This window comes from Aedes aegypti, chromosome 3, assembly GCF_002204515.2.
Source record: "Aedes aegypti strain LVP_AGWG chromosome 3, AaegL5.0 Primary Assembly, whole genome shotgun sequence".
NCBI lineage: Eukaryota > Metazoa > Arthropoda > Insecta > Diptera > Culicidae > Aedes > Aedes aegypti.
In genome coordinates, this window is record NC_035109.1 from 89,422,644 (window position 1) to 89,441,402 (window position 18,759).

General features: G+C 35.4%; 1 protein-coding gene across 1 annotated transcript in view; it reads right to left on the bottom strand.

Annotated features, from left to right (window-relative positions):
• Nucleotides 1-18,759, bottom strand: part of LOC5566156 (uncharacterized serine-rich protein C215.13) — a 141,326-nt gene that overhangs the window by 21,275 nt on the left and 101,292 nt on the right. The window contains exon 4 of the mRNA XM_021852572.1: nt 2,295-2,865. Coding sequence (XP_021708264.1) covers nt 2,295-2,865 — 571 coding nt within the window. The remainder of the gene's footprint in view (nt 1-2,294; nt 2,866-18,759) is intronic.

An 18,759-nucleotide genomic window follows, 5' to 3' on the forward strand; every position in this document is an offset into this window, starting at 1 on the left:
AGCAATTTCTAACAGTAACTATTCAAAAGACAGTCGGACGGTTAAGCTTTCGGTTTTCGCGCGATTCACCGAAGTCACCCTACGCTGATGCTGTGCGACACAAGCGAGGTTTTCTCACTATAGTTGTACAACATAAAATAACGTAACTACTGAAGAGATTTTTGTCAATAACAAGAGTCATTTACATTGATTCAGAAGATTTTGCTTCATGTTAATTTTTTTTTATTATCAACAAAATTTCTGGCTGAATGATTCTGGAGGGGGCCAGGCTTACTTCAACTAAGAATTGCTCCAAGGATACCTTTGGAATGATATTGCTCCAGAAACTCCAGCAATTTTTTTTTCAGAGATATTTCCTAAGGGAGCTCCCAAATAATTTATCCAGAATTTCAGACATTTCTATCTGATAAACTCTAGCAAGAATTTTTGAAAGATTTCCAAATTTCTAAGAAAGTCTAGGAAGATTTTCAAGATGGATTACTAAGATAATTATTGCAAAATTAATCAATTTGATTCCCGAAAAACACTGCAGAATCTCTGGACAAAATTGTGTAGAAATGGTCGGAATAATTGCTACTACTATTTATTGATGCGAAACCACAAATTAAATTTTGAGGGTTCTATGGATTCCATTCGAAAAATTACTCGAGAATTGTTTGGAAGAACTGCAAGTGTATTTAGTAGATGAAATGTTGAAGAAATTTTTTGATACTTTTTGGAGGAACTTAAAGATGAACTCTCTGGTTGAATAGGGTGCAGATCTACTTGGGCACTTCCGAGATTCACTTTGGCATTTTTATCAACCGCACTGTCTGAAACTTTATAATAAGAAGCACTTTAGTATGACGCATATTGTGGCCCAACATGAGCTCAGTAGATTAAAAAAAAACACCGCCTAAGTGAATCAAAAGTGCCAAGAATAGGATCCGCCTACATTGAGAAATTCCTGGAAGTGTTTTAATAGATTTCTTGAAAAAATCGTTTGTTGAAAGTTTGAGCAATTATTGTGATAAACTGAATTTACGAAGGCGTTAATATGAAAATCGGCAGAGAAATAACTGAAAAAAATCGGCATAGAAACTCCTTCAGGAACTCTTGCAGAGGTTCCTGGAAAGTCCCTCAACGAATTTCTTCAAAAACTCTGAAATAATCCGTCGGGTATTTTCTTGGAAGAACTCCTGTACTGCCTATAAACGCATAAATGTCCCATGTGAGGAAATCCAGCAAACATGGGGCTGACATGCGTATATGGGCAGTGTAGAAATCTTTAGAAGATCTGGTTTAGAGTAACTACTGAAAAAATGTCGGAAAACTGGAATTGGTGAAGAAAAGAGAGGAAATTTTGATTAGTATATTAAAATATTTTCAGGATTCCCTGTGAAAATTCCTCTTTTAGTATTTCAAAACATAATTTAGTGAAATAAATTTTCAGAGACCATTTTGGTTAAAACAAAGACTTTAGAAACCTTCCATTGGAAATAGAAACTTCCTAGAGATTGCATTAATATACAGCAGTAGGCGAATTCCAGCGCGTATTTTCCTCAAGGAAAATACAATTTTCTGGCTGGTTAGTAATGGAAGAAAATTTCTTCTCTTGGAAGAAATTTATTCGCCGGAATTCACCTACAGGTCTTTAAAAACAGACTTGCTACCAGCCAAACATTTTGGAGAGATTCATCCCCCCCTTTAAGGATGATCTATTTTTTTTCGGTCGAAAAACACTATCCTAGAGTAACAACTGGATAAATTGGTGGAAGAATTAGTAAAAGAATCTGGGATAGTCTATGGAAAATACTTTACAGGGTAATCCCTGTGAAATGTACTGGAGTTAGTACCACTGGAGTGCTCAAGGATTACCTGAGGCAAATTTTGGAGAAATTCCTTCTCTGCATCCTTTAAAAAAACGCTAAACCAATTTCTGGACGAATTTGTAGGAGAAATGATGAAGGAAGTTCTCCCAAATATTCTAGCTGCTCAAAATTCAATCAAGCTGAGACAGCGAAAACTAAATTATACAATCCCTAATGCAACTAATCTACCGGTCACTATACTTCCGTCGTCGCAACCATACTGGTGCAGACTTCCCTTAGGGCCCATTTCCCACGCTTCATATTGTTTTAACACCCACCGATGCGTCCATTCACACCTCTTCAAGCGTGTCCATTTATCTACCTTCTCCGTAAACCATTAACCTTATTTCAAAGTGCCGTGGCGTAATACGGCCATACCCGCAATTGCTATTAACCAACCAGTTTTGTTTTATTTACCGCTCATTGCATCTTCATCTCACTCACCTAGTGGTGGTAGTACTACTACTTGAGGTTTGATTTCCTTGACTAGTTACTGCCGCAGCAACAAGTGGTTGTTCGGCGCTGTTGCCGGTATTATTATTATTACTATCAGCTGCTGCTATAACTACAGCGTTTGCTACATCTGCTACCGTCAATTTACTTTTGCCAGTAGTTATCGCTTTTGTTGGCGGTGTACTACTATCGGTTTTAGTAGCACTGCTATCATCACCTGTCGCTTCTTGCTTTGGTGCCCTACTAACACTGCCGGTAGCAGTAGCCTTGCAAGGTGATTTCGATGCAACGACAGAAGATGGGGGCGGTATCGGGGGTGGGTCCTCTAAATTTTCTTCGGATGCAGTTTTTGCTGCGCTCACATGCTGTGCCTGTGTAGCCGAAGGAATTGGCGGTGGAGGGTGGTAGTGACCGTACTCGTTGGGATTATCGCCGGCTGCTGGCGGGGCGAGTTGGATAGCGCTTTCGGAAAATTTTAACGCCTTCCGAGCTGCCGGTGGCCGGTAGATCCCTACGGCGGAAAACTTGACGGCTGACGGGGGTGATGACGCCAAAGGCGAACCTATGGATTAGAAAGAAGAGAAAGAATGGAGGATTACTATCATTCACATTGAGTATAATAATGAGGTGATAGAGACCTGGAAGTAGCACTACAATGAACATGTTAGACCCGGATAAGTTGAGATCTGTTGAGTACGTCGGGAGTTGATCATCACTATTAACATCCTTGTCAAACAAAACTTGATATTGACAATGCTCTTGAAACTTTAACAAATTCCATTGTTGAAACCAGTGGCATTGCAATAACAAAATGTGAGGTAAAATTCGAATCCGTGATTGTAGACGACGATTTTAACACTTCAGTCGTCGCGCTGTTGTATTTTGGACAACACCGCTGAAAAAACCTCGGTTTTCGTTCACAACAGCAGCGCGGTGATTCCGACGGTGGCAAATCGCGCGACGACTGGAAGGCTAAACTCTTGATCCGTCTTAAAAACGTGAGGAGAAGGCAATTTCAAGGCACTCGCGATCCTGCTATGAAAATTATATTGCAGAATCTTCAGAAAGGAATTAAAAAAAAAAACGATTTTCACAATTGAGAAACAAAAATTTGTCATTTGGAGCTTGGCTCTTAGTTCTTTTGGAAATTATCTAAAATTTTGAAAAAAAAACCTCAGAAGCCAATACCGGCATTGAAAGAGGAAAACAAATTGTTACTAACTAGTTGCGAAAAAGTTCAAAGACTTGCTATGCAGTTGGCATATTGTCCTGTCAAATGGAAAAATGATAAGGATGTGCCAATTTTAAAACCAGACTAAAATCCTGCAGAAGCTACTAGCTATCGTCCAATCAGTTTGCTTTCCTCCATCAGTAAACTTTTTGAAAAGGTCATATTGAACAGAATGATGGTCAACATCAATGAAAATTCAATTTTTGCAAAAGAACACCATTACGGACATTCGATCATTCATCAACTTTTACGTGTAACAAATTTGATTCGTTCCAACAAATATGAAGGCTATTCTACTTGTCTTGCCTCTTGACATAGAAAAAGCATTGGACAGTGTTTGGCATGAAGGCTTGATTATAAAACTAAAAAAAATTACCAACATAGGGGGAGATCCCCCAGTACCGGACACTTAAGCCACTAAATTCATAATTCGTAAAATATTGGTTTTATGTGCTCGTGTTACTCGTTAATGATAACTATTATCATTTTTATAGTGTACAAAAATAAATTTGAAAAAATAAATATGAATTTTGACATTGCATTTTGATTATGTATTTTAGTACCAAATTGATCGATCTTGAAAGGTGGCACCCAATACCGGACACGATCTGGAAATGCCTCGAATTCTGTAAATTTGAATATCATTGAATGTGTTTACTATAGGAATAGTATATAATTGCCAATTCAATGCATTTGCAACATTTACAAGAACAATTTGAGTATTTCTTAGTTAGCAAGATGTACATAAAAAAACCTCTTTCATTATATGATGAAAAATAGCACATTTTACGATGTTGTTCTGAATGTTCATTTTCCTTATTTTTATTGCATCTTTGATACCATGATCGACGGAATCCATGAAAAATGAATGTATTTTGAAACACTGGTGTAATAATTACAAAGATATCATATAACAAATCAGGCTGTCCGAAACTGGGGGACAGGAGGTGCTTAACCAAAATTGTAATTTGTCCATATTTAGTCCAATTATGGTACGAAATACATTCATACTATCAAAATAGGATTATGTTCGAATATGCTTGCGTGATCCAAAGTATTTTTTCATATTCAAAATAATTACTAAATAGGCTCAAAATTAAGGCCAACACGTAATTTTTTTTTTTAAATTTTCAAGCTTTTGTACTTTTTTAAGAAGGCATGCATATTTCAAGGATGTATTAATCTACGCAAACATTAGTCTCCATAATAGCTTCCTTTACTACTAATACACCATCTTGATTGGATCATGATTTCTCAATGTTTCGACTTTGTCCGGTATTGGGTGCTGTCCGGTACTGGGGGATCTCCCCCTACATTGTTAGAATAATCTAAAGTTATCTGTCAAATTGAACACTTCAGGTTACTTATCAGAACTCCAGATCTGAAAGACTTCCTGTAAGAGCTGATGTTCCCCAAGGCAGCATTTTTGGAATCAATATTATACAATATTTTTACTTCTGACTTACCTGAGTTACCTCCTCAGGGGTGTCAAAAATCTTTTTTGGGGATGACACAAAGGACGAAGCCTGCGTGTCACATGTAGCAGAATGCAAAAGAGTTTGGATATTTTTTCTTCATACTTGCAAAAATGAAAGATTTCTCCTAATGCTTCCAAAACTCAATTAATAATATTCCCACATAAACCAAATGCTTTTTATTTGAAAACTTCAAGTAGACATGGGGCCTTCTTTAGCCGAGTGGTTAGCGTCCGCGGCTACAAAGCAAAGCCATGCTGAAGGTGTCTGGGTTCGATTCCCGGTCGGTCCAGGATCTTTTCGTAATGGAAATTTCCTTGACTTCCCTGGGCATAGAGTATCATCGTACCTGCCACACGATATACGAATGCGAAAAAGGGAATTTAGGCAAAGAAAGCTCTCAGCTAATAACTGTGGAAGTGCTCTTAGAACACTACGCTAAGTAGACGGCTCTGTCCCAGTGGGGACGTTAATGCCAAGAAGAAGTAGACATGTTGTCACGATGTGAGGGGTTTCAATAAATTGGTCAGATAGTGTAAGCAGGTGAAATAAACTCATCTGTAAAAATTCTGAACTGCTACGGAAAATGATATGTAATTTTGTTGACCAAATGTTAATAAAAGCTTAATTTTCTTCTTCTTCTTTTCTGGCGTTACGTCCCCACTGGGACAGAGCCTGCTTCTCAGCTTAGTGTTCTTATGAGCACTTCCACAGTTATTAACTGAGAGCTTACTATGCCAATGACCATTTTTGCATGCGTATATCGTGTGGCAGGTACGAAGATACTCTATGCCCTGGAAAGTGGAGAAAATTTCCAACCCGAAAAGATCCTCGACCGGTGGGATTCGAACCCACGACCCTCAGCTTGGTCTTGCTGAATAGCTGCGCGTTTACCGCTACGGATATTTGGGCCCTAGCTTAATTTTGTTTTATACAAATTAGGATGATAGTGTAAATTTTGCACATATTTTTGGTATGGTAGAATAAGTGTTTTCCATAGAAAAATTGATCATTTTGATTAAAGTGTAACTTTTGAAAATGGTCTATAAATTGCATGTAACTTATTTGAAAAATTCTAACTTCGAAACTGTTGATTTTAGAAAAAAATGTTCTATGAAGAAGTTGTAGTGAACAGTTTGGACTATAAGAAAAAAATATACACTGAAAAAATATTGTATTTAATTTCAAAGAAAAATCAAAAATAAAAAAAAGGTAAAAAGATGTTTGGGACAAAGTTTCATGATGGAGAAATTTTTAATAAAAAAGTTTTTCTAAGAACAACTTTTGGTCGATTTTCAATACAGGTCGGACTCGATTATCCGGAGACTCGATTATCCGGGAACTCGATTATCCGGGATTCGATTATCCGGAATTTTAGACAAGATTATCCGGAATTTGTTTTCTGATGGTCTTGTTTTTCAATTTTTATGCATAAATCTGAGATAATTTGGTGTTGCAATATACAATATGAATGATTTTGCAGTTTAGAACGTATTTAAGAAAAGTAGGGGTTTGAAAAAGTGTTTTTTTTTATGTATGCTGGTCAAAATATTTTTTTTTTCTTATAAAGACCCCTACTATTCCAAGAAAAAAAATCTTGCTACGCCATCGCATCATATAAATAAAATAACGAAAAAAGATAATATTTAAGCTCTTTTGTCAAAGATTTCATTTTTTTTCTATGTGATTCGACTATCCGGGAAATTCGATTATCCGGAGTGAAAAAAAAATCGACACTCCGGATAATCGAGTCCGACCTGTATTTTGATTTTTTGTCAAAATAAATACGTTCTGATGATACAGTAAGCATCTTGAAATGATTCTAGGCCATAATGATTATATGAATAATTTCTCTAGAAGTAGCCATTTTCGAATTATATCGAGTTTAATGCAAACAATATTGTTTAAATTGCGTTTCTCCATTAATAATAATACGTTTTCGAGAGTGAAGACCATACATCTTTCCACTTACTTATTTTCCTTGATGGAGAATCACGAATAACTAATAAAAATGTCCTATTTTATTATTTAAACAATATTTTTTGCATTAAACTCGATATAATTCGAAATTGGCTACTTCTAGGGAAAATATTCATATAATCATTATGGCTTAGAATCATTGTAAGATGCTTACTGTATCATCAGAACGTATTTATTTTGACAAAAAAAAATCAAAAACCAAAAGTTGTTCTTTGAAAAACTTTTTCATTAAAAAATTTCTCCATCATGAAACTTTGTCCCAAACATCTCTATACTACCAAGATTCTATGGTGAAAATTTAAAAATATTAAAAATGGGATATTTCTGTAATTTAAATTTGAAGTTTTATTTTTGAATTTTCTATGAAAATAAATAAAATATTTTTTCAGTGTATATTTTTTTTCTTATAGTCCAAACGGTTCACTACAACTTCTTCATAGAACATTTTTCTCTAATATCAACAGTTTCGGAGTTAGAATTTTTCAAATAAGTTGCATGTAAAAAATTATAGACCATTTTCAAAAGTTACACTTGAGTCAAAAAGATATTTTTTTCTATGGAAAACCCTTATTCTACCATACCAAAAACATGTGCAAAATTTAATCCAAATTGATACGCGTGTTTGGTTGCGTGGATGGGAGTAAACGACACCGAAGATGACAACAAGTGGTAGTCAAAATACGAGTATCTGTCAAAAGATAACCAACTGGGACGAAATCAAAAGGTACCATACTAAAGTCTTCTGATTCTTTTCATTGAGATTCTGCTCAGCACAGTACGTAAAAGATTATGCTCTTGTAAATATTGTAATTAATGTTTGTTTTTTAAATATTACAAAAAATCAAGGATTTTCAGAGGAATCAAAAACATAAATAATATGAATAATCAATATGGTATACTAGTCCAATTGGGAATTGTTAAAATTTCCCATTACATTAAGGATTTTTTTTTTATTGACTTAAGAGCCGCCTTTTTGGATGAATTTCGATTGAGATTATGCTGTTTAAAAACGCTAGTTTTAGCTCGAATGGAATCGTATAAATGACTAATTTGTTGAGGACAATTAGATTTTTTTTGAAATTCATGGTTTCCAAAAGCTGTTAGTGGGAAAAGTAGTTTTTAGCTTATAATAATGTTTCTTTTCTTACAAAAATGCATTACAGATCCCTGCAGCTTGATGATGGCCTCAACAAGAATATGTTTAGCTCTGTGCTAGATTATCTTGGTCAACAAGAATATTGTCGATTATTCGCCGATGCTATCTCGCCCTATAAGCTATAGTTCTATATCGAACAACGACTCTGTCAGTCCTCGAATTGGGTAGCTTTTGCTTTTAATCCGCCGCGAAAACACACATCCTTAAGCCCTTACGTAATTAATGAACGGCCCCTAAGCTGGGGCGTTTCAGGTATCACTGTCTTCGGATCACGCTAGGTTGCATGTCCTCAACTCATACGATGAGTTTAGAGGTTTTAGCAGGAGTAGGTACTGCCGTTATCAGATTGTTTCGCGGAATTGTCGGTACGATTTCTCATCCGCAGTGCACAGGTAGAAATCAGAATAATAAATCATGATTATGCACCAGTGTGTTTTCATCTTATGAAAATACACCATGATTTGGACTCATGATATCATGAGTCAGATTGTCGTAACGCGACACAAGTTGCAGCTGAGTGCTCGAAATCATGCATCGTATGCTCGAAAATTATGACTCGCGCATCCGTTTCGGATCTATTTATAATTCTATCAGTCAACCCGATAAAATGAAAACAAAAACAAAATTGCTAGAGCAAGATTCAAACCAAGAACCATCAGATTGAGAGCCACGTACTTTACCACAGTACCAATCTATCGTGATGAATGATGGGTGATCGATGCGAATGACTTGAAGCAAAGTGCACCGCTTTGTGTTGTCGCTCTGGATGTAACCATGATTTGTCGTCCTGATATCACGACCTAATCATTTTATGATTTTCATGACTTGTAAATCATGGAGTGGGAATCAGATTTGTATCCGTGTGAGGTGTTGAATCCATTGGTGATTGAATATTTTGAAAAGCTAATTGGTTGAAATCCTCAAACAAAGTTTATGACACTGTACTTCTGATACAAGGATCTGGAGTTTAATCCTTCAACGAATGCTCCCAATCGTAGTTGCTTCCAAGACTTCTCCAGTTCCACGGTAGGTTTTGATCTGGTCATGAAGCATGAAGTACATGGAATTCCAGATCCGCTCCGTTAGGTGTATATGTATACCAATGTGATGGATTTTACTATGGAGTACAATCCATCACATTGTATGTATACCACTAATTTTTGCAAACAAGTACGGTCATATCAGCAGCGACAGAATGTTTTACATTGATGGGTCAAAAACAAATGTTTTGTTGCATTAGCGAATTTCATAGTGCCGCCCATAAACTTCAAAACTCTTGTCCAGTATACGTCGCAGAATTAGCGGCTATACGCTGTGCATTAGAGCGAATTGCCTCTTTTCCCTCTGATCGATATTGCATTTTTACGGATAGCCACAGCTCCATTGAGGCTATTCGTTCAATGAGGCCGGTAAAGCACTCCTCCTATTTCCTCTGCAAAATACGATCTTCATTGAGTGCTTTACTGAATCACACCATCACTATCCCTTCACACTGTTTAATGCCAGGCAATGAGAAAGCGGACTCACTGGCCAAGGTGGGCGTTATAGAAGGCGATATTTGTGACCGTCAAATCGCCTTCAATGATTTTTTTCTCAATTGCACGTCCGCAAACCTTGCTCTGCTGGCAACAAAAATGGGACAATGGCGACTTGGGTAGGTGGTTGCATTCCATTCTGGGTGTCCAAGAAGCCGTGGTATAAAGGGTTGGACATGAGTCGAGACTTCGTCAATGTAATGTGTCGCCAGTTGTCCAACCACTACTCTTTGGGATCGCACCTCTATCGAATAGGGCTGTTAGACAGTAATCGTTGCTATTGTGGTGTAGGACATAGATTCCCAAACTGTGGGTCGCGACCCCCAGGGGGGTCGTGAGCTCATCTCTGGTGGGTCGCGAGAAAATTTTGGTGTTCATTGATTATCCTCATTATTCGATATCTTTTAGATTTGTGCCGATTGGATTGAAACTATGATTCATTCGTATGTAAAAATCAGGCATTAGTTCATTTGATACTGTTTGCTGATCAAAGTTTTTGAATTGATAATTTTACTCGCTGGAACATCTGAATTTCGAGTATCCAACTGTCAACAATAGAAGAACACATCAACATTTCATGTTCGACAAGTTCTGCAAAAAATAACTGAATTATCTCGAAACACAGCTAAGTTTTTTCTTGAAAATTTTAAAGAATAATTTAATTAACTATCAAAAAAGTTGAAATTTAAGCAGATTATAACATTGTCTGTTTTGTATGTGTTCATATTTTCACGCAGCAAAATCTCTTAATATAAAACTGAGAACTAACGAAAAATAACAAGAGTTATAAAGTAACGTTCTGAACAAAGTTAATTGTATCTAAAAATAACCGTTTTAACTTTTATACTTTCTTAAACTAAAAAAGCTGAAAATGCTGAAACGAGTTTTGTAATAATTATACGCAAGCAAAAATTTTGTAGCCTTTTTTTTTGCTAATGATTATAATTATTATAATTATTTATAACATGATGTTAATTATGATAATTTTTCTTCATAGCAAATTTATTTTTTTCTACAAAAATACCAACTTGATGATGAAAAATGATATCATCTTATGAAATTGATTACTTTTTTGTTGAAAACAGCATAAACTCTGTAATTTTGAGGTTTTAAAAACAATTTTTTTATTCACATGTTTTCTGGTGGGTCGCGAAAAACATGTCTAATCGCTAGGTGGGTCGTATACTCGAAAAGTTTGGGAACCTATGGTGTAGGATATAGAGACTTCAATCATGTGGTGTGATACTGTTTCCAATACGGCATTACCAGATCCGATTTATGTGTATCCCTCAGGACCGAGATAAACCAGATAAGAAAGACATTAGAGATGACCTGGATAGGCTGGATATCGAATATATGATGCTAATTTACAAACTATTGAAGCAAATTGATGTCATTGTTTGATTCTCCACGTTTTGATTGTCCACTTCGTACCCTTTTTGACTTCGTTTCTCCACCTTTTCCCCTCGGAGCAGAGTTGCTCGCTGTCACTATCAACGCTTAAAATGTGCTGATTTGTACAGGCCGACTGCGATACAATTCGGATCAATCCTTATCACATCAACATCATGCTGTCTACTCCATCACAAGTGCATTGATGGCGATAGACTATGGATATCACTGATGGGTTAAGTTTAGCCTTAAATTAAGCAGTTGAAATGGAAATTTATCTGTACGACATTTTTGACACTATTACAGATAGAATGAAACTATTTGTTGGTCACTGAAAAACAATAATAGCATGGATAATTACCACGTGATCACTCATTCCGCAGTGATTATGATCTAGAGTGCGATGTCGCATCACTGCTGTTGGTTTTCAAATCAAAGTGATATTGATAGCTCGCAAGTGATAGTGATAGTTTAAGACCATCAGCCATCAGCTGATATGATTGATATTAAACAACTCTGCCTCGGAGTAGGGGAAGATCCCCCAGTGCCGGACAGCACCCAATACCGGACAAAGTCGAAACATTGAGAAATCATGGTCCAATCAAGATGGTGTATTAGTAGAAAAGAAAGCTATTATGTAGACTAATATTTGCGTAGAATAACACATCCTTGAAATATGCATGCCTTTTTAAAAAAGTAGAAAAGTTTGAAAATCTTTAAAAAATTGACGTATCCTCTTAATTTTGAGCCTATTTTGTAATTATTTTGAATATGAAAAAAAAACTTTGGATCCCGCAAGCATGATCGAACATAATCCTAATTTGATAGTATGAATGTATTTTGTACTATAATTGAACTAAATATGGACAAATTACAATTTTGGTTAAGCACCTCCAGTCCCTCAGTTTCGGACAGCTTGATTTGTTATATGATATCTTTGTAATGATTGCATCAGTGTCTCAAAATACTTTCATTTTTCATGGGTTCCGTCGATCATGGTATCAAACATGCAATAAAACTAAGAAGAATGAAAATTCAGCACAACATCGTAAAATGTGCTATTTTTCATCATATATGAAAGAGGTTTCTGATAGGCATCTTGCAAACTAAGAAAAACTCAAATTATTCTTGTAAATGTTGCAAATGCATTGAATTGGTAATTATAAACTATTCCTATAGTGTACACATTCAATGATGTTCAAATTTACAGAATTCAAGGCATTTCCAGATTGTGTCCGGCATTGGGTGCCACCTTTCAAGATCGATCATTTTGGTACTAAAATACATCATCAAAATGCAATGTCAAAATTCATATTTATATTTTCAAATTTATTTTTGTACACTATAAAAATAATAATATTTATCATAAATGGGTAACACGAGCCCATAAAATCAATATTTTTCGAATTATGAATATAGTGGCTTAAGTGTCCGGTACTGGGGGATCTCCCCCTACGTTTACAGGTAGTCGTCATGTCCACTCTACGCTAGACCTGCAGCACTACTATGCTGAACGTCCCATACTGCCATAAAACGCACACTTTGTATTCAATTTACTCAATGCCTACTTTTGTCGAATGTTACAAATATGCAGTTATGAGCAGATAAAGTATCGCCATAGCCTCCGCAGAAAAAATTGAGTATATCTGAGGAAGTTGTCTGCTGACCTCGGTGTCCGAGTAGATTCCAAAGCCAACTGCTTGGTCAGATACTGACCCATCGGTGAAAATTCGTTTGTAGTTTTGATACTTATTAGCGCAGTTGTCGGGCTTTAGAAGGTGGGTCCCCAACTTTATACTTCGACTTTATTTTCCAGTCTATCTTTGGAGAAAATGCATTCCTTGGTCGCTCCCCGATTCTAACCAGTGAGGCAATTTGTGGAAGTAGTTCACCTATCAGGTTTTGATATTCCCAGGGCTGGTAGCAAAAATTGGTACCGAAAAAAGTTATTTTAGTGACCAGATTTGAGAAAAAAAAGTGACTAAAAAGTGACTTTCGATTCGAAAAAGTGACTAGAAGTGACTTGAAAATCCAACCGAAATCAGTTTTATTTCAATTCTAATATACTGTTTATGGGGCTACTGTTTTATGGGGCCCAGATAGCCGTAGCGGTAAACGCGCAGCTATTCAGCATGACCAAGCTGAGGGTCGTGGGTTCGAATCCCACCGGTCGAGGATCTTTTCGGGATGAAAATTTTCTCGACTTCCCAGGGCATAGAGTATCTTCGTACCTGCCACACGATATACACATGCAAAAATGGTCATTGGCATAGTAAGCTCTCAGTGAATAACTGTGGAAGTGCTCATAAGAACACTAAGCTGAGAAGCAGGCTCTGTCCCAGTGGGGACGTAACGCCAGAAAGAAGAAGAAGAATATACTGTTTTACGATCAATATCCAATAGATTGGGAACATTCAATATGATCTTCTGCAGGTAGTAAGTCTAGTTGAGTACCATATTTGGAAATTTTTATTGTACTTCCAAAATTTAAGATATTCCCAGAAAAATTTCAAACAGAAAAGTTAACTTTTACATAAATATTCCTTTTTTGGCAAATTTTCAATCTTTTCAAAATGTTGTGTTGTGTGTGTGATACTTACCAAAGTATTTTATTTTGTAAATTTCAATACGATTTGGAACATTCGAAAAATTTTTTTTTGTCGTTTCACATTTCCATCCAAACTCTCCTACCTAATAAGGTTAATATTTTATGTAACCAGATCAAGATTACGGAAAATGTTATACTTGGGCATTAATCAATGTTTCAAATTAAAAATGATGATAGAAGATCGAATATGATTGAAATACTTCTTAAAACCGCGTCCTTCAAACGCCGACTCAAAAAGAACAAATGGTTGATATAAGTGACATTGGAATTTTCCATCAGTAAGTTTACTGCCCATAACTGCATATTTGTAACGTTCGACGAAAGTAGGCATTGAATAAATGGAACATTTAGTGTGTATTTTATGGCACTATGGGAGGAAACTGAAATTTCTAAAAATTACCAGGAACTCAAAAGTGGTTGATATTTTGTACAACTCATATCGCATACTAGGTGAATAGTCAGAAAATAATTCTGATAGAAATTTCATTGCTATTACATTACGAAGCTCATTTATAATCTGAGTGTGACTGTTATGCGGTTATAATTAACAATGTGACAAAACAGCTTGGTAGTTTTTAGAATTTTCTAGAACAATCTCACAGATTTCAGTAAGTTGATCGAAAATATTTATCATTTGATGACTCTCCATGGTATTACAGTGATACCTCCATGAGTCGATGTTCCATGACTCGATATCGACTCATGGAACCATACTAAAAACATAATTTTATGGTTACTATGATGGTCCCTAGAAGCAGCTTTCCAAAGAATTGCTGTTCCATGACTCGATATATCCATGAGTCGATGGTCCCTTCAATATCGACTCATGGAGGTTTCACTGTAACTCCAATTTGCCAAAAATGTCGAATGTGACTGTTATGCAGTTATGGGCAATTTAATGGGAGGTACGTTTGGCTGAATGGACATTTAGCATAAAGACGATAGATTTAACAAGCTGTTCTTTTGAGTTATTCTTTTAAAGTAGTCAATAGCACTAATCTTCTAATATTTCAATCAAAATTACTTGGACAATTTCATGATTTACTTGACATTGGGGGTTACAGTTGGTCGAATTGGAATAAAAAATAATTCAATACCGCGCATATTATTGTCAAATATAAACTCTGTGGCTTTCAAAAACCTCCTGCCGAAGTGAATCAAAAAATCCAAGAAGAGGACGCCCCACATTTCTTTGAAGAATGCATGCAATATTTCATGAACAATTCAAAACGATAAATTGACGATAAATTAATAGTCGAAAAACACGAGTCTTTTTTACGTCGTTTTTAAGAACACGTTTTTTTACGCGGGACGTCGACCGACGTAAAAAAAACCTTAGGGTATGCTCTAGCTTAGATCTATCCGAACATTTTTAAAGGTTTGGTTTACAAATAAAGTCTGTCCTAGGAAGCATGATCAATTTTTACTCTCAAATAGAACATTAAATAATTATTCTTTGTAATTAATATCTGCGATAAAATAACTTAAATATAAGGTACAGTGGGGGAAGTGTATCAGTGGGGTAAGTGGATCATTTGTCAATATTTAGCATAAATACTTGAATATGTTGAAAGTTTTCGCACTATTGCTTCTTTTTAGGTTATATTCTTACGCCCACATTGATACTATTGCAAAACTGGTACTACACGTACACTAACACAAGCAAACTTATTAGCTGCAAAAAGTAATTAATTTGAAAATTGTTTTCCATCAATCAAAAATCCATTGTATCTCTGTCTAAAATTGAATTCTATTATTTTTTTTCGACACATGGTAAGCATTTCAGTCATAATTGAATGATTCACAATGAAAAATATGTAATTTATGTAAATAAATACAAATATATTGGACATGGTACACTTACCCCTACTTTTTAATGGGGTGGGGTAAGTGGATCAAGTATAATTATCATCTATTGGCAGACTGCTTACGTGAGTTTTAATAAACTTTAATATCCGACAATGTTGTTTTCCTTTATTTTGTTCCGTTCGCAGCTTGAATTTGTCAAATTGACCATAGAAAATTTGAATTAATCCACCTAAAAGCTTTTTTAATCTTTCTGGTATAAAAAAAAATATAAAAAGAATAATAATTTCAAAATTTACACGAAAATTTTCGTGGTTTATCTGAGGTTAGTTGTAAAAGAGCAAAATATACTAATTTTCCAATCGAAAGCATAGTACCTTATTTGACCATATAAATTGTTCTAGACAGATGATACACATATTTTCATAAATAAAATAGAAGGATTTCAGTTTGGTATTCAAAAGTAAATGTAACTAATATTTTAAACCAAGAGTATTTTTTGAAAATATCGTTAGGAATAATCCTACAATACTTCTGTATAACTTATGCGTATAAATGGATGAATTTTCTCCAAATTTTTCTAGTTACAATGTTTTTTTTTGTTCAAATTAGTATGAACTAATACATACATACTTTTTTATATCTTGAATAAATAAAGTTACTTTTTAATTTTAAAGTATTAAAATGTAACATTACTAGCACTAATAACAAGAACGAGGGTAATATCATTCTTATTAAACATAATCACACTACATTTGTTTCGAGAACAGATTTTTTTTAATGGTGATCCACTTACCCCACCATGGTGGGGCAAGTGGATCATTTGGGGCAAATTTTTAAGTCTCCCATACTCAATACATAACAATCAGAAAAATCGAAATAAATGACGATTTGAAGTATAATAGTCCCTTATTTGTTATCCACAGAAAAAAAGTTTGAGTTACATTATTCACGTTAGCTGTACATAACAATGAAGTTAACTATTGATTTTTCTGTATCCACTTACCCCACGGTACCTTAATCATTTTTATTTTATTTATATGATGCAATGGCGTAGCCAGAAATTATTTGTAGGAATATTAGGAGTCTTGAGAAGAAAATAACTAAAAATAACCTTCTTAAAACCTATTTTTTACCTACGTTCAAAACAGCTAAACTATTCATATTGTTTATTGCAATACTAAGTTATCTCAAATGCATATGCATAAAAACTAAACACCAAGAATATAAAAAACATACTCCGGATAATCGAGTCTAAAATTCCGGATAATCGAGTCACCGAATAATCGAGTCCCCGAATATTCGAATCCGACCTGCATTAGAAGTTACGTAAAACTCAATGAAAGATTAACTTTTTTTGCTTAAAGCCACGTCATAATTCATATGGCATAGACGCACTAATATCTCGAATGTGTTCCAACGGACATTCTGCGTCATTGATAGAATTGATGCCCATTTCAAATAATTAATCTATTCGAAGTGGACATTAATACTATTGGTGACGATCAGTTTGCCTTTTGCTAACCAGAATTATGCGTAGCCACTCTTACTATTAGCTAGCTAGACACATCGTTATCATATACGACGTAAGGAATATTACTCTGAGGAAAATGACTAGCAGATTCACTGAGTAGAAATAAGTGGCGACAATCTTATTTCAATATGGTTTTTACATTGCCATAATAAAAAATACCTCTTTTGTAACAACAAACGGTATAAATAATCTAATTCCAGCTTCATTTTCGCAAAATTTACTAGCAGAAAGTAGGCGTTGTGAAGCATTGCCACCGAAAAGTGAATCTTGTAGGAGACTGTAATAGAAGCCTAAGGTAATTTTACCCTTAAATATTCACTATTAAATTGACTATGGAAAGTAAGACGCTGAGATCGATCATTAGGGTACACTTGCTAGTTTCGAGAAATTGAACAGACAAGGAAAGTGACTTTTTTCTTAAAGGATATATGAACGTAATAACCAATAAATTCTTTTAACAACAAACATGAAATTAACTTGAACTACTACTAAACAGCCTAATTTTGTTAAGACTTGACGACAATTAACATTTAAGACCTTAATCTTACGTAAAAGACAGGAGTAATCAGAATAGCACTTAAATGACAAATTATTCAAAGCCATTTCGACTTGACAGTATAAGTAATGACACTACTGCACTACTATTTCAAAGAAATTCTGATGGAGCTGCTGATTTTCACAATGCTTCCTTTTCTCAGAAGCAAGGGAATACGGGTATTTTTCAAAAACTACCACGTCACAATACGAATAAAAAACAGTGTTCATGTGGGCACCATAGCCTAGTCCGTCTGAGTATTGGTCCTGGTAGAGGGGAAACTTGGCAAGGGTTCAGCCTTGACAAGTTAAGCTGTCAGGCAGCTCCAACTGAATACCATACAAAAAAAAATCTTCGGTTGCATCAGAGGTTCAGAACGATGACACAAACCGACAGACAGAAAATAGTTGGTAACCATGCTTATCAATTTCTACTTATCGTGCCTTGTTGTTTGATATAGTAAAATCCTTGTTTTTTTCATAAAGTTACCGCTAATGAAAGTATTGATCTTAGTTGATCTGCTTAAATGAAACATTTATCCAAGCCTCAAGGGTCTGGCGATTTGAACCAAGAAGTTCCATATATGATCGTAGAAATTTATTGGCGTGGATGTCAACCGTTCCCTGGCTGCCTGCTTTGTGCCATTATTTGAACCCAAGTTTGAACCGAAGTACACATGTAGGGTAACAGGCAGTGGCAAATCCATTACTTATACAGTTTTTGGTGTCAAAGTGTTATTTACTTAATTAATTATGCTCTGCATGCAACTTTCTCTTGCCACGTAGCTTCTAAAGCGAGTACAAGACGTTTTCTGCAAACGGTCCAAATCTTGACGTTTCAAAACAAACCGGGCAATATGCCCCTCTAGTAGAAAAAGTTCCGCAGCGTTGCAGAAATGCTTCCAAGGAAAATTCCACCACTTGCTAAGCTTAAAAGGGTCCATTAGCAGTCTTCTTCCGGTAAAAGTTTTTCTTATAAGTACAATAGTAAAGGATGGGCTTCATTTACAACGAGGCTTGCCCATCGGACCCAAAATTTTACGCCAAAAAGATGATTTTTGATATTTTTGGTATTTCAATTGATTGTTTATACTTCCCAAAGATCTTATATGCGCAACATCATTTTTTTGCGGATATTTAAGATATGTTATCATATTTACGTGTTAAAGAAGCCGATGCGTCGTTTGCGGTTCAACACAAGTTGC